Genomic DNA, 13839 nt, shown 5'->3' with positions numbered 1-13839 from the left:
CGCTCCACAGGTCCATCCAGCAGCAGATGGTTTCTTTCTCCTTTTCGCGTTTTCTTTAAAGCATAAAGGCGAGGGAGCTTTTGGTGCTTGCTGTGTATCTTGTAAAAATCTTTAGAGCCCGAGGCTCTCCTCGCAGCAAATTGAGTGAACCACGCGCCGCACCCCCCACTCCCCCTCTTTGATGTTTTCATGCCGCCAGATGTGCCCGGGGCCGCTCGTAGGGGCGCGCCGCAGGCGCCGGCATCAGGTTTGCCTGCAGGTGCTCCGCGCGCAGCGAGGAGACCAGCAGCGACCGGTCGAGCGCGCCGGTGGGCAGGAAGCGGACAGTGGCCGTCCCCGGCGGGAGCGCAAAGGCGTTGTCGCTGAAGCGGCCCTGCGCCAGGCTGGTCAGGACGACGTAGAGCGCCGTCGCGCTCGCGCTCACCACCACGTCGATCGAGCCGTCCGCGTTGGGGGCCTCGGCGACGCCGGCGCTCACCACCGCCGTCGGCAGCTGCAGCTGGCTCGGGGGCGCAAAGAGCATCTCGTTGGTCGACAGGACGGCGCCCGAGTCGTCGATGCACTCCGCAATGAGGAGGTGCGTCGAGCCGTCGAACGCGCTCAGGTCAATCTCGAAGCGGGCGCTCGCGCCGGCGCCCGCGGGAAGCGCGACGGCGACTGCGGCCAAGGGGGTGACGACACCGCTGGCAAACTCCAGCGCGCGGACGGCGATGCGGCCGGCGACGGGGCGCGGCCCGTCGTTTTTGACGTAGCAGGCGCCGCCCTCGCCGCACACCGCGACCACGTCCGCAAAGACGGAGCGCGCGTACAGGTAGTGCAGTGGCTTCCACCGCCCGCCGAGCACCTGGCCCGCGACCGGGGTGCCGTACTCGAGCGAGCCTAAGCGGGAGAGGGGGGGGGGGGGGTGCGGGAGGGGAGGGCAAGAGGTGTGCCGGCGCTGCGCCGAGCGACCCCAGCCGCCCGTCGGCCAGATCTCGTTGAGCTGCCACACCAGGATGCCGAGCTCGTTCCTCGCGCGGCGCGCCTCGATGTTGGACTTGACGTTGAGCGCCTGCAGCGGGCGCGCGCGCTGACGCGGCGCGGCCCGGCGAGTCCGTCTGGCGGGCACGCGGTGGTCCGGGCGGCGGCGCGCCTGGGCGAGGAGGCACTGGTAGAGCTGCCGCCGGAAGACCGCCTCGCCGGTGGCGTCGAGGTAGCCCGCCGGCGCGCGTCCAAAGTAGACCTCGATCATGTTGTCGCACGGGTAGTTGCGCTCCGCCATCACATTCTCCCCCTCGCACCGCCGCTCGAAGCCGCCGCTGCAGTTGTCGCTGCGCTGGCCCGCGTGGAGGCCCCAGTGCTTGGGCGCGAGCGTCGGAGCCATCGACTCGAAAGAGGACATGGCGACCGCGCCAAACTCGGAGGCAAACACGTTCGGGTGCGCCGGGCCGGTGGGCGCCGCGTCCGGCAGCTTGATCGGCAGGTTGGGCGGGAAGAGAGCGAGGCGCGAGGCCCCGTTGACGGCGGCGAAGCCGCTGCCGTGCTGGTAGGGGCCGTGCGTCTCGATGCGCGAGCGCGACTTCGGCGTGACGAGGGGGCGGCCGGTTGGGAGCGCGTCGAGCAGCCGCACGCCTGGGGGCGGCGGCGGGAGAGGTGGGGGGCGGCGGCGGCGGGTCAGGCTCCTTGGTGGAGAGGAGGGGCGGGAGGGGCGTGTCTGCAGTCGAGCACAAGAGGGGCAGTGGGCGGGAGGGGGAGGGGCGGGAGGGGGCGGGAGGGGCGGGAGGGGGCGGGAGGGGCGGGAGGGGGCGGGAGGGGGCGGGAGGGGGCGGGAGGGGGCGGGAGGGGCGGGAGGGGCGGGAGGGGGCGGGAGGGGGCGGGAGGGGCGGGAGGGGGAGGGGGCGGGAGGGGGCGGGAGGGAGGAGGGGGCGGGAGGGGTGCGGACACCGCTGCTCCAGCCCGCGGCGGGGCACGAGGGCCACACCGCACGCGACGCGTCCTCGCTCGCCACCACGGTCATCACGAATGTGGCGTACACACCGGTGGGCGTCCCCATCACCACCTGGCACTCGTTGCACCCGTCCCACACCGCGATCGACGGGTGGCTCGCGAGGCGGCGCACCGCGTGCCTCAGCTCCGCCTCCTGCGTCGCGGTCGCCTGTTCGCGCCCGTCGCCGTGAAGAGACGCCGTTCACACCGCTCGCCTCAGCTCCGCCTCCCGCGCAGGGGTGGCCTTTGGCGAATGGCCCGACTGGGCGTACTGCATGTCGTGGTACACGAGCAAGCCGCGTGCGTCGCACGCGTCGTAAAACGCGTCGGGTAGGAAGGCGCCGCCGCCCCACACGCGCAGCATGTTGAAGCGCGCCGCCGCCGCCGACGAGACCATCTCTGCGTGCGCCGCCGCCGACCAGCGCCCCTCAAGCTCGTCCGTCGGGATGACCTACGGCAAGGCTAAACGAAGGTGCGGGCGGGGCTCGCAACGCCCCTCGCACTCGCTCGGTCGGGAGGGCGTTCGCTCCGCGCGCAAACAGCGCCACCCCGTTGACGCGGAGGAGCATGCCTAGGACCCCGACCCTCCTCCGGGTGGGGTGGTCCCCTCCTCGCGGCGCGCTGACACGGTGAGCGGCGCGCCGTGCGAGCCGCTCCCCTCGCGCCCGCTCGCCCGCGCGACGAAGGAGGGGTCGGTGTCGTTGCCGGTGACGAGGGCGACGTACCGGAAGCCAACCGTCCGGTTCACAGTGACGGGCGAGCCGCCTGAGGAGCAGAGCTTGTACAATGGCTCGCTGCTGACGGGCGGCGCCGGCGCTGTGCCACGGCTTTGCTGGCGGACGGAGAGAGAGAGAGAGAGAGAGAGAGAGAGAGAGAGAGAGAGAGAGAGAGAGAGAGAGAGAGAGAGAGAGAGAGAGAGAGAGAGAGAGAGAGAGAGAGAGAGAGCACGCCGTCGTCGGGGCGGAAGGTGACGGAGACACGGTAGAGCGGCTGGCCGCCGAGCCCGTTCGGCCACCAGAGGCGCACTTCGCTCGCCCGCGCCGCCGCCTCGATTGTGGCGTTGGAGGCGCCGGCGGGGAGGGAGAGCGGGAGCGCACAGGGAGGGCCCCACTCTGTCGCGAGACGCAGCGTGCCGCGCAGGGGCGTCGCCGCCTCGAAGTGGACGACCACCGCCACGCGGAAGCCGGCGTGCCCGCCCTCCTAATCTCGGCTAATCTCGGCTGATCTCGGGTCATCTCGCCACGCGGAAGCCGGCGTGCCCGCCCTCCTCGAGCCGCGCCGTCGGGTAGTCGCCGCGGTAGAAGATCTGCGGGCGGCGGGGGCTGGCCCTCCTTACTCGACGGGGCAAAGGGCGGGGGGCGGGGCGGGCCAGGCGGCGAGGCTGGCTGCAGGGCGGCGGGGCCTGGGCTGCAGGGCGGCGGGGCCTGGGGCACTGCGTGCAGGATCGCCGCGCTCGAGGGAGGCACGGCGGCGAGGTAGACCGACTTCCAGATCCCCTTGGACATGGTGTGCGCGCCGTCGAGGTACGCGTGCGAGTACGGCGCCTAATCTCGGGTGACCTCGAGTGACCTCGGGACATCCCGCCGAGGGTGAGAGTGCGAGAGTGGCGCCTAGGACCCGCTCACCCAGCCGCCTCGAGCAAAGGAGTGGGGAGGGGTGGGGAGGGGTGGGGAGGGCGGGCGCCCAGTCCCAGCCGCCGGTGCACGCGGCGAAGCGGCCGTCGACGTGAATGGCCGGGTCGAAGCTGACCGCCAGCGTGTGCGTGCGCGGCGCTCCCACCTATTGGCCCAGAGGCGCGGCTCAGGCGCCGTGTCTCGCAGATGCAGAGCCGTCGCGACGCTTGGCGCTCGCCGCGAGGTCCGAGACGTCGAACGAGTACCGCAAGAACCTACGGATCGCGCGCGCGGGTGTTGTGGCGAGCGGGCCTTGCGCCCGACCCCTCTTCGGGGCCTTTGCGAAACTGGTCTGCGGCGACGCCGAGACGAGCGCCGTCGAGCTCGACCGTGGCGCCCATCTTGATTCCGTCGAAGACGAGGAGGAGGCGAGAGCCGGGCCGGCCGAGGCGAGAGCCGAGCTGTGCGGTGCTGATACTCGCGGTGTACGTCCACGTGTGGTGGTTCCACAGCGACGAGTTGAGCCAGTTCTTCTCGCGGAGCGGGTCGCCAATCACGCCGGCGCGCTGCAGGTCGGTGAGCAGGTCGCCAGGCACGGAGGCGTCGATCTGGAGGGAGAGCGGCGGGCCGTCGGCCCGCTTCGGCTCGCACCGCGTCCACGCCTCGTCAACCTCGGCCGCCAGCACCGTGGCGGCGCCGCTCTCCGGCGAGGTCTGCAGCAAGCAGAGCGCCGCACCGGCGTCGTGAAGCGACGAGACGCAGAGCGCCTCGGCCCAGCAGCGCTCGCAGCACGCTTCGCGCGTCCGCACGCCCTCGACTCGGCCGCTCGCGAGCACCACCGCTGAAACCGGGCTGGGCTGTACGCGAGTAAAGCCGCAGCCAGCCGGCGGCGAAGCGCCGCCGGTCGACGCCGTCCACCGCGTGGTTGGGCTGTCGAGCGACAGGATGGTGGGCGCGCCGATTTTTGCGTCTGACATGCCAGTGAGCTCGGCGGCGTGAGCCGCACTCGCGAGCCAGAATGCCGTGATGAACATGACACAGCGACCTCGGGTGGTCTTCTCTCGAGGTCTCGAGATACGCAAAGCGGCCAATCGCTACACCTACTCCTAGGCCTGCTCTCACACCACCACAGTGTGTGTACCGCGGCGCTACGCGCCCGCCCACCCCGCCGCGGCTAGCCTCTCCCACGTCTCGACGCTCACCACGGCGCCCGCCGCCACGATCATCGTGTGACACAGGTGGTTCGCGATTTGTTCTTTTTAATACAGTAGGGGGAGGGCCGTCTGGCCCCCGAGGTTTTTCAGCTGTTTTTATCGCGCGCTGCTCACTCACTGAGTGGAGAGAGAGTACACCACACGCACAAACACTACTCCCCAACACGCGGCTAGCCAGGCCTGCCTGCTACACGATGGCGACGTTCTCACTCAGGGTTCTGTCTGCGTGCTATTGCTGCCTCCCGCTTGGAGTCGGCAGTAAAGCAAGTGGGTGGAAGCGGGGGCGACAGGGACGGCGGCGGCGGCATCAGGGTCGGCGATGCCGAGGTGTGTGCCCATGTTTGTGCGTGGGGGGCGTTGCACACGCCGCGGATCAGGCCGGGCGGTGGGGAGGAATCGGAAGGCGACGGCGGCGGCAGGGACAGGGGCAGTGGCGGTGCCCAGGGATGGTGGCGACCGCCGCGAGCGGGATGCAGCCGGCGAGGCGAGGTGGCAGGTGTCAGGCATAAAAGGGGGGTGTTTTCCGTCCGTCCATACTCGATAGCTCTATCTACATCTCTCAGCTCTACAGCGCTCTACACTCTACATCCTCTACACTCGCCCTCAGGTCGGGAGAGGCCTTGCAGAGAGACCAGAGAGAGATTTTTGAAACCCAACCAGCGAGTTGGCGATGGCTGTGTACTTCATATGTGTGCCATCAAGTGATCGGCTGACAAGCCAGAGGAACCTGAGGTCGATACTCTGGACGACCCATAGTCTGAGCAGGCGGACATCGCTTCCAGGGAGGGGGGCGCGCTCCACGCCCCACCCCCCCCCTAGCATGTGGTGAAGCCTCTGTGGGGGGGGTCGGACCCCCCCCCTAGCATGTGGTGGGCACCCCCCAGCAGTTCGTGGGCTAGGAATAGCCGCCAGAGAGCCGATTTTGCCCCCAAAGTTGTGAAATCGTGGCTGAAAGTCCAATATCTTGGAGACTCTGACCAGTCTCAAGGCTCATGTAGCTTCAAAGGATGATTTTCCCCTCGAAAATGCTGCGAAATGAGGCGTAAAATCAAGGGCCCGGAGGGTCTGACCACGAGTCTCTGGGGGGTCCTCGGCGGTGACCCCCCCCCCAGCATGTGGTGAAGCCTCTGGGGGGGGTCGGACCCCCCCCCTAGGATGTGGTGTGGAGAGAAGCGCGCCCCCCTCCCTGGAAGCGATGTCCGCCTGCTCTCTCTCTCTCCCAGTCAGTGTTGTGCGAGAGCAGAGAGTTTTGTTGTCAAATTCTTTTTATGCTTTTTCGCTCTTTTAAAACGTGCCTGTGTTGTACCAGCACGTGCCAGCCCGCGCCTGTGTCGAGCCTGTCTGCTGTGAGAGAGAGTAAGTAGCACTTGGAGCACTATACATTTGTATGCAACCGCATTCCGGGCTACTTGTACCTAAAACCCGGAGTGGGTGATCTGGAATTTGCACTTTCTAAGCTCGCTTTCATCATTGAGGAGAAGTGGGGCGTGCCAGATCGCAGCGTGGAGAAGTTCGGTTACAACATGGTATTCATGCCCCCAACTGGTCCTCTGCCGAGCGCCTCCCTGGTCCCTGCACGACGAACCAGTCGGCACGACCATCGAGCTCGCCTCTTACACCACTGACGTTACACCACCGCTGAGCTTGGCAAGCAGCGATCCCTGAATAGGAGTGGAGTTCTGAGACTCGTTTGCGACTTGTGTTCACTGCTGTCACAGTAGGTGCAAGGTGGTTAGAGTGTGGGGTGCGAGGCGAGGCGCGAGGGCGAGGACCACCGAGGGCCGGCGGCGGCGACGAGGCGAGCGAGAGAGAGAGGTGCGGCGGCTAGACGTAGAGGCGCGAGACTCTCGCCTCGCGGCGAGCCATCACTCAGCTAGCTACGTACAAGGCGCGTGCGTACTGTACGGCTCAGGCTCTAGCTGCGTGCCCGAAGAATGGTGTAGAACAAAAACGCCCAACAGCCGGACCGGCATCTCGCCGTAGACATAAAGCCGACACACGACTCAGACAGGACCCCCCCCGGCCGCTAATGGCCCGCGGCCTCCGGGACCGCGCGGTCGATCCCACGTCGGGCGAGAGCCCTACTCGACACACATGGACCCTAAAGGCTCGGCGCCGGGCACCGCCTCGGGAAAGTAACGCGCCTGCGGGCGGACCCTCACAGCCCACAGCTCACACATGCAATGGAGTCATCTCATGTCGGTCACGCGAGAACGGCCGCGAGGTCAGCCGATGCCAGGGCTGCGTGCGTGGAGACGTACTTTGGGTGGTGCGCCAGTCGGCTCCAGTACTCGGCCGCGGACCGCAGACGAAGCCAGCGGCGCACTTGCTGCCAGAGGACAAATCCATTCGGGCGGTCTGCCTCGCAGCGCTGGCAGGAAGACTTCCGGCGATGCAGCCTTGGGCCCCACAGATCGTTGTGGTTGTACTTGTTGATGTACGCAAGCTCAAACCACTCCCGCTCCGGCTTGCTGTCAAAGCACCACGTCACAAACTCGGGACAAAAGTAGATGTCGCACCGCTCGCAGAAAGAGGTGCGTTCGAAGCTCCCGTTTCGCCCGCAAAACTCGTGCGCGTATACCTGTTCGTCAGCAAACGCCTCTGGCATCGGAACCTCGTCCGAATCGGAATTTTCGGGCTCCGAGTCGAGGGGGAGTCCGTCTGAAGTCACCAGCTCCTCAGTGATCAGCGTGTGCCCACCGATGTCATGCGCGCCACCCCAAAAGTCGATGTCGATGATCATGTGGAGGCGGCCGGTGTGCACGTGTCTCACGAGAAAGCCAACCTCGAGCACAAACCCGTCGCGTGACGACGGGCGGCGTTCCCGCTCAGCCATGACTCTCGCAACCCTCCCCCAGCCTGGTTCGAGAGGTGAGGGGTAGGGTAGGGTTTATGGGATCTGTGCAGACCCCCTATCCCCCTACCCCCTCCATTTGGGCGTTTAACAAACATATCTACAAGCATTCCCACGTCGGCGGCGAGAGCCCTACTCGACACACCTACACTCTAAAAGCTCCCGTGCACCGCCTCGGGATGTACCGCGCCTGCGGGCGGACCCACACAGCCAACAGCTCACATAAACGCCACAGCTCACACATGTACGTGCGCAATCAAAGGCTGCGCAATGGAGACGACGGCGTCGGCCTCCTGCAGTCGGCTCGCCCGTCACTGGCTCCAGCTGTGCCGCCACGGGTGAATCGTCTGGCCAGTGTAATCATAGCCCCCGAGAAAGGTATCATCACGCTACCCCATTGAATCTGGAGGGCGGGAAAGACCGCCTCTTCACAGATGGGCTCCACGGCCACGTCAATGTTGCCAGCGAAAATCGTCAGATTGACCAGAGCGATACCGGGAGCCTGGGCGTAGAAGGTGTCGCTCGGCACGCGCAGAATGTGCTAGCGAATCGGAAAATGCACGCCCCCGCAGCAGCCACCATCGTTGACGTTGTCGAATCTGTGACCCTCAGCGTGCGCCTCAACATCGGCTCCGATGAGGCGCAGCGGCTTCTGTAGTGAGGAGATGCCGCAGTCGATGTCCGCCTGAGTGAAGCTCAGGTCGGCCGCGATGCAGATGGTGTCAAAGGGATCGGCTGCGGCGACCGCCTCTTCAAACTCGGCGACCGAGAGAACGGTGCGCTGCACCGGGCGAAACATGAACATGTTTGGGATCGGAAAATCTGGGTGGTCAGGGCCCAGCATCAACGGACGCTCAGCTGAGCCCAGCAGCATGTCGTTGGCACGGGAGCTGCGGCGGCGCGGTGCCGCCACGCCAAGATCGCCGATCCACGCACCTCCCTCGCGGACGAGCATGGCGCAGAGTCCAAACCACCCGTCTGGAAGCAGAGATGCCGCAGCGCGTGCCGCTCGGGGCCCGAGAGCAAAGCACGTGTCGAGATCCTCGATTGCCGTCGGCACGCGCTGCTCGCGAGATGACCATGAGGTCGCGCACGCGCAAGTGCGAGCAGATGCTTGGCAGGAGGTCCATCGGCAGGCTTGGGAGCACCATCAGCCGCCTGGGTGCAGGGTGGGCCCGGGGCCTCTACTCGCCAGCTACTCGCGCGGCCCCCAGGGCCGCCGCAATCCGCGGCGAAAAAAAACACGAGGCGGACGCGGTTTCAAGCATTGCGAAACCCAACCTACGCACACTCACCCACCACACTAGCACCTGCAGGCCCGCGGCACCGCGGTCAGTCCGTCAGCAGTAGTGGACCACCGCGCGCAGGCAGTCGCCCGAGTGGAGCGCGTCGATGGCCTTCGTCGTCTCGCCGACGCCGTTGAAGCGGTGGGTGATGAAGTGGTCCACGGCGATCTCGCCCTGCGGACACGCCGCGCACAAGTCACAGGGCGGCGCGACGCGAGAGATGTGTGAGCCCGGGACGCAGCCGGCAGGGCCAGAGAGAGGAGCGAGAGAGGGTGGGGGCAGAGGCGTCTCGCAAAGAGTCTCGGAAGGGTCTGCCCTTCGCCTTCATCATCTTGTCGGTCAGCATCGGGATCGCGTCGCGCGTCTTCCAGCCGCCAAACGCGGTGCCTGCTCTCACCACACACCACGCGTGACCGCCGCGCTGTGCTCGCCGCCGCCTCTGGCCGCGGCGCGGCGGGAGCGGTGCCGAAGCAGCGGCGGCCGGTGATGAACTGGAAGGGGCGCGTCGCAATCTCCTTGCCCGCCGCGGCAACGCCGACGAGGCAGCACTGGCCCCAGCCGCGGTGCGCCGCCTCGAGAGCGGAGCGCATCACCTGCTCGCAGAGATGACACGAGATGACACGAGATGACACGAGGTTGCACGAGGTTGCACGAGAGCGCATCGCCTGCTCGCAGAGACGGGTGTGAAGCCGCGCCCTTCCCTCCGCCGCACTGCGCGCCGAGGAGGGCGGTCACGTTGACGTTGCCGGTGCAGTCAAAGGTGTAGTCGAACCCGAAGCCGGTGGGCGAGTTCTTAACCAAGACCTGCGGCCGAGGTGGTGGGGGGTGGGGGTTGGGGTTCTGCGCCAGGGCCGGGAGACTGCGATCTCTCGGGAGATTGCGATCTCTCGCGAGCCCCCCCGACGCCCGCCTGCTGCATCGGCTCGTCGCCGTGGTCCTTTGGGTTGTAGCAGACGTCGCAGCCGAGCTTCTTGGCCATCTCGAACCTAAGCTCGGGCAGGCCCGGGGTGGAAGCGCGGCCAGGCTCGGCGCCTCGCAGGAGCCGCGTCTTCGCTTGTTCGGGTTGACGTCGATGCCGACGATGTGGGAGGCGCCCACCGCCTTGGCCGCCTGCGGGAAGGCTCCAGGCGAGGTCCAGGCAGGCTCCAGGACGGCGCGAGGCCGCCTGCTGCTTCGGCCGCCTGAACGACAGCGAAGCCGACGGCGCCGAGGCCAAAGACGGCGACGGACGAGAACGGCTCGACCTTCGCGTTGTTCCAGACGGCGCCGAGGCCGGTCGAGATGCCGCAGCCGAAGAGACACGCCTGCGTCGGCTCCGCTCCAGTCTGAGCGCCCGAGGACGGTCGAGGTGCGCTGTGGCGGGAGGAGGAGGCGCCTTCTCTAGCGACGCGGCTGGGTCGATCTTTGCGATCGAGATCTCCGCGAGGACGGTGTACCTGCGGGCGAGGAGAGGGGTGGACCGAACAGGGAGAGGGGCGGGAAGACCTCTGCGAGGCGGGTGTGGTACTCCGCGAATGTGGAGCAGCCCATGGAGTGTCTAGGAAGTGTCTAGGAGGTGTCTAGGAGGTGTCTAGGAAGTGTGTACTCTGCGAATGTGGAGCAGCCCATGGAGTGTCTAGGAAGTGTCTAGGAGGTGTCTAGGAGGTGTCTAGGAAGTGTGTACTCTGCGAATGTGGAGCAGCCCATGAAGTGTCTAGGAGGTGTCTAGGAAGTGTCTAGGAAGTGTGTACTCTGCGAATGTGGAGCAGCCCATGAAGTGGTAGACGGTGGAGCCGTCCTTGGCGAGGGTGAAGCGCGAGGTGCCGTCCGGCATCACGCCCTTTCCACGCGGCGACGAGGGAGGCACGACCGTTGCGCGCTGCTCGAGTGCGCACGACAAAGCAGCTCTGGATGCAGCCATGGTGACCTGCGTGCGCGGGGACGGCAAGGGTCGCGCCGCAGCCCGTGCTCACCGGGGGCTCAGTCTCGATGGGGAGTGGGGGGGGGAGAGAGAGCAGTTAGGCCCGCGTACCGGTAATGCGAGACGACATTGACAGTTGGAGCCGCCCGCGGCTTGCAGATTGAAAGGGCTCGCTCGAGTTTCCGGTGTGGGCGCGGCGCGGCACGGTTTTTTTCATTTATCAGGGCTTAAATAAATAAATAAAACGGACACCTCTACTAGGAGATGGGTAAAAAGGAACAGGTCCCCGCCCTGCGGTCTTTGTGCAGGGTTCTTTGTGGGTGTGGTCGGCGACTAGCCGGGGTCGTCCTCCCGATGGGGGACTAGCACTAGCCGTCTTCCACATGGTCCCTCGGCGCTCGGGTCCCTGCTGCTCCTAATCTCGTCGTACATCCTCCTGCTGATCTCCGCAACATCCTGCTCCCTCCCTCGTCTCGCCCTGCGCGTCTGCTCCGCCTCCCCGTCGTCCGCCCTGCGTCGTCTGGTGACGGGTCCTCCATAGAGCATAGTCGGTTGAGGTCGCCGCCCTCCTCGTGCCTCTTCCCAACGTTTCCTCGGCAGCCGATGCCGTCTGCTCCGACTCCGCCGTCCCCGGGTCTGCCCTGCCCTCGTCTGCACTAGCTTCTGTTTCGTCATCACTGATGTCCGTCCTCTTCTTTCTCCTCTTGTTGTATGCTTTGTACCCATCGCGTCGATTCCTTTATATTTCGCGTGAGCACCAGCCTGAAGCCCGCCCAGCACGCAGCAGGAGCAGCTGAACCGCTCCCTAAGTCGAAGGATCTTATCAGGGCTTCCGAGGTGAACCTCGAAGAATTTGTGTTATTGTTGACTTGGGCCCTCGGGGTACGGGGAGGCCTGCGGGTGGCTTTCTCTCGAGGTCTCGAGATACGCAAAGCGGCCAATCGCTGGACACCTACTCCTAGGCCTGCTCTCACACCACCACAGTGTGTGTACCGCGGCGCTACGCGCCCGCCCACCCCGCCGCGGCTAGCCTCTCCCACGTCTCGACGCTCACCACGGCGCCCGCCGCCACGATCATCGCGACGAGAGTCGCCCGCCCGCCGGGCAGCGCGGCCGGCGCGACGGCGTCGCCCGGCTCCGCGTCGCCGTCGCCGTAGCGCTGCGCCCACGCCATCGCCGCCGGGATGATGCCGAAGAGCGTGAGGATGCCGTAGGTGCCCGCATTGTCGAGCGCCGAGAAGAAGATGGACGGGTCCGACAGGGCGAAGCCCAGCGGCGGCAGCAGCGCGAGCGCCGTGAGGAGCGCCCGCTGCTGCGGCGTCCGCCTCGCCGCCGCGTCCCCCTCCTCCCTCGGCTCCTCCCCGCGCTCCCCCGCGCCGGCCGCCGCCGCCGCGCCGCCGCCCGCCGCCGCCGCCCGCTCGTTGCGCTGGTCCAGGCCGAGCGCGTCGGCGAAGAAGTCGGTGAGGCCGTAGTAGAAGCCGACGAAGGAGGTGGAGACGGCGAGGAGCGAGAAGACGCGCACGACCTCGCCTACAGCCGAGGCGCGGCCGAGATGGCGAGGCGCGGCCGAGGCGCAACCGAGGCCGTGCGGGCCCTCGCCGAACGCGTCGCCCGAGGAGCGGAGCAGCGCGAGCGGGTCGAAGGTCTCCCCCGCCGCGACAGCGGCGTCGGCGGCGTCGAAGGGCACCGAGCCGAGGATGACGGCGCACCAGGCGATGAACATGAGGGTGGGGATGGCGGAGCCTGCTCTCGCGCGGCAGAGACGCGTGAACAGGTAATCTCCTTCCAGCCGGCGAGGGGGAAGGAGGGCGGGGGGCGGCGGCGCCGGCGAGGATGGCGGTCCGGATGCGGGGCAGGTCGCAGCCGAGCTGGTAGCAAATGGTTGGCACCTGTGCTCACGGCGGGGCATTGCGATCGGTCGTCTCTTCCGGCCGCAGCCGAGCCAGCAGCGGCTGGCCGCGCGCCACGTTGTGGTAGACGAGGGAGAGCACCATCACCGGGATAGCGGGCACCTGAGGGGCGGCCGGGGCGGGGAGGCGGGTCGGGGCGGAGGAGGAGGCTCGGGCACAGCTGCGCAGGGCGGTGGCGGCGGCGGCGAGTGCGGCGGCGTGGGGCGGGGGCGGCGGCACCACGGCAGGCACATCGACGTGCGCCAGCAGGGCCGGGTCGACCTGCTGCGCGCCTGCAGGACGGTGGCGTGGCGTGTGGGGCGTGGCTCTCAGCCAGCGGCGGGGGGGGCCTGCTGCGCGCCGAGGCCGAGCAGGAGCCCGAAGGTGGCTATGACGCCGCCGACGGCGACCGCGTTCACCTTCTCGACCACCGCGGGCGGGCACAGCAGCAGCGCGCCGCCGAGCAGCGCCGCGAAGAGTGGAGGGCCGGCGGTGGCGGCGGGCAGCGCCGCGAGCGGAGGCAGCGCCGCGCCGAGCTCGAGGAGGAGTGTGCCTCCCTGCAGCATGTACGCGACGAGGAGGGTGTAGTGGATGAAGACGTACGCGAGCGAACTCACCCGCGACCCCGCCACACCCAGCGTCTCCTCTGTCATCGTCGAGAGCGAGACGGCGGACCGCTCGAGCGCGCAGAGCGTGTTGACGTTCACCTCTGCGATGAGGAGCCCCGACGAGGCCATGTACACCCACGACGCGAGCAGCGTGCCGGTCGTGGGAACGATGCCCGCGGCCAGCGTTTTGGCCGGAAGCGCGAGGATGCCTGCGCCGACGGTCGTGCCGGCGACCAGCGCGATGGCGCCCGCGAGTGAGCTCGTCGGAGGCGGCGGAGTGAAGTCTCCGCTTGGAGCGACCGCCTTGCCGGCCGCAGGCGACTCGACGGACATGCGAGGCGGCGAGCGCGAAAGCAGATTGAGCGATGCGGGCGGCAGCAGCGGATGGTGCAACAGCGGAGCGAGCGGCGATGGCCTCGCTGTCAATGTCATGCTGCTGACAAAAAACAGTGGCAGCATGCTCCTGCCCCTGCGGAGCGTCCGAGACGAGGTCGAGCAGTGGCGCGGCGC

The 13839-nt window shown here is 67.5% G+C and overlaps 4 protein-coding genes across 4 annotated transcripts; all 4 read right to left on the bottom strand.

Annotated features, from left to right (window-relative positions):
- Window positions 1-187: 187 nt before the first annotated feature.
- On the bottom strand, window positions 188-4609 carry EMIHUDRAFT_447989 (hypothetical protein; the record flags this gene model as incomplete). Its single annotated transcript, XM_005770607.1, has 11 exons — window positions 3927-4609; window positions 3817-3853; window positions 3649-3744; window positions 3390-3509; window positions 3209-3271; window positions 2946-3165; window positions 2594-2730; window positions 2174-2416; window positions 1924-2134; window positions 952-1611; window positions 188-879 (listed from the first exon to the last, which is right to left on the bottom strand). The coding sequence occupies exons 1-11, from the start codon at window positions 4553-4555 to the stop codon at window positions 188-190; spliced, it is 3108 nt and encodes a 1035-aa protein (XP_005770664.1). The 5' UTR covers window positions 4556-4609.
- A 3189-nt stretch (window positions 4610-7798) lies between these two features.
- EMIHUDRAFT_196374 (hypothetical protein) lies at window positions 7799-8914 on the bottom strand (the record flags this gene model as incomplete). Its single annotated transcript, XM_005770606.1, has 5 exons — window positions 7799-7836; window positions 8040-8148; window positions 8236-8586; window positions 8726-8804; window positions 8892-8914. The coding sequence occupies 5 exons, from the start codon at window positions 8912-8914 to the stop codon at window positions 7799-7801; spliced, it is 600 nt and encodes a 199-aa protein (XP_005770663.1).
- On the bottom strand, window positions 8898-10832 carry EMIHUDRAFT_425928 (formaldehyde dehydrogenase/S-formylglutathione hydrolase; the record flags this gene model as incomplete). The annotated part of the gene is made up of 9 exons (XM_005770605.1): window positions 8898-9106; window positions 9255-9319; window positions 9399-9525; window positions 9668-9736; window positions 9843-9918; window positions 9987-10042; window positions 10114-10236; window positions 10308-10368; window positions 10663-10832. The coding sequence occupies 9 exons, from the start codon at window positions 10830-10832 to the stop codon at window positions 8987-8989; spliced, it is 867 nt and encodes a 288-aa protein (XP_005770662.1). The 3' UTR covers window positions 8898-8986.
- Window positions 10833-11892: 1060 nt separating this feature from the next.
- Window positions 11893-13662, bottom strand: EMIHUDRAFT_447986 (hypothetical protein; the record flags this gene model as incomplete). The annotated part of the gene is made up of 5 exons (XM_005770604.1): window positions 11893-12362; window positions 12432-12575; window positions 12658-12721; window positions 12797-12844; window positions 13132-13662. Coding segments are annotated over 5 exons (1257 nt in total), but the record flags the coding sequence as incomplete, so codon positions are not given.
- Window positions 13663-13839: the final 177 nt, after the last annotated feature.

Source organism: Emiliania huxleyi, assembly GCF_000372725.1.
Source record: "Emiliania huxleyi CCMP1516 unplaced genomic scaffold EMIHUscaffold_4, whole genome shotgun sequence".
Lineage (NCBI taxonomy): Eukaryota > Haptophyta > Isochrysidales > Noelaerhabdaceae > Emiliania > Emiliania huxleyi.
This window is presented reverse-complemented; position numbering and strand designations above follow the sequence as displayed.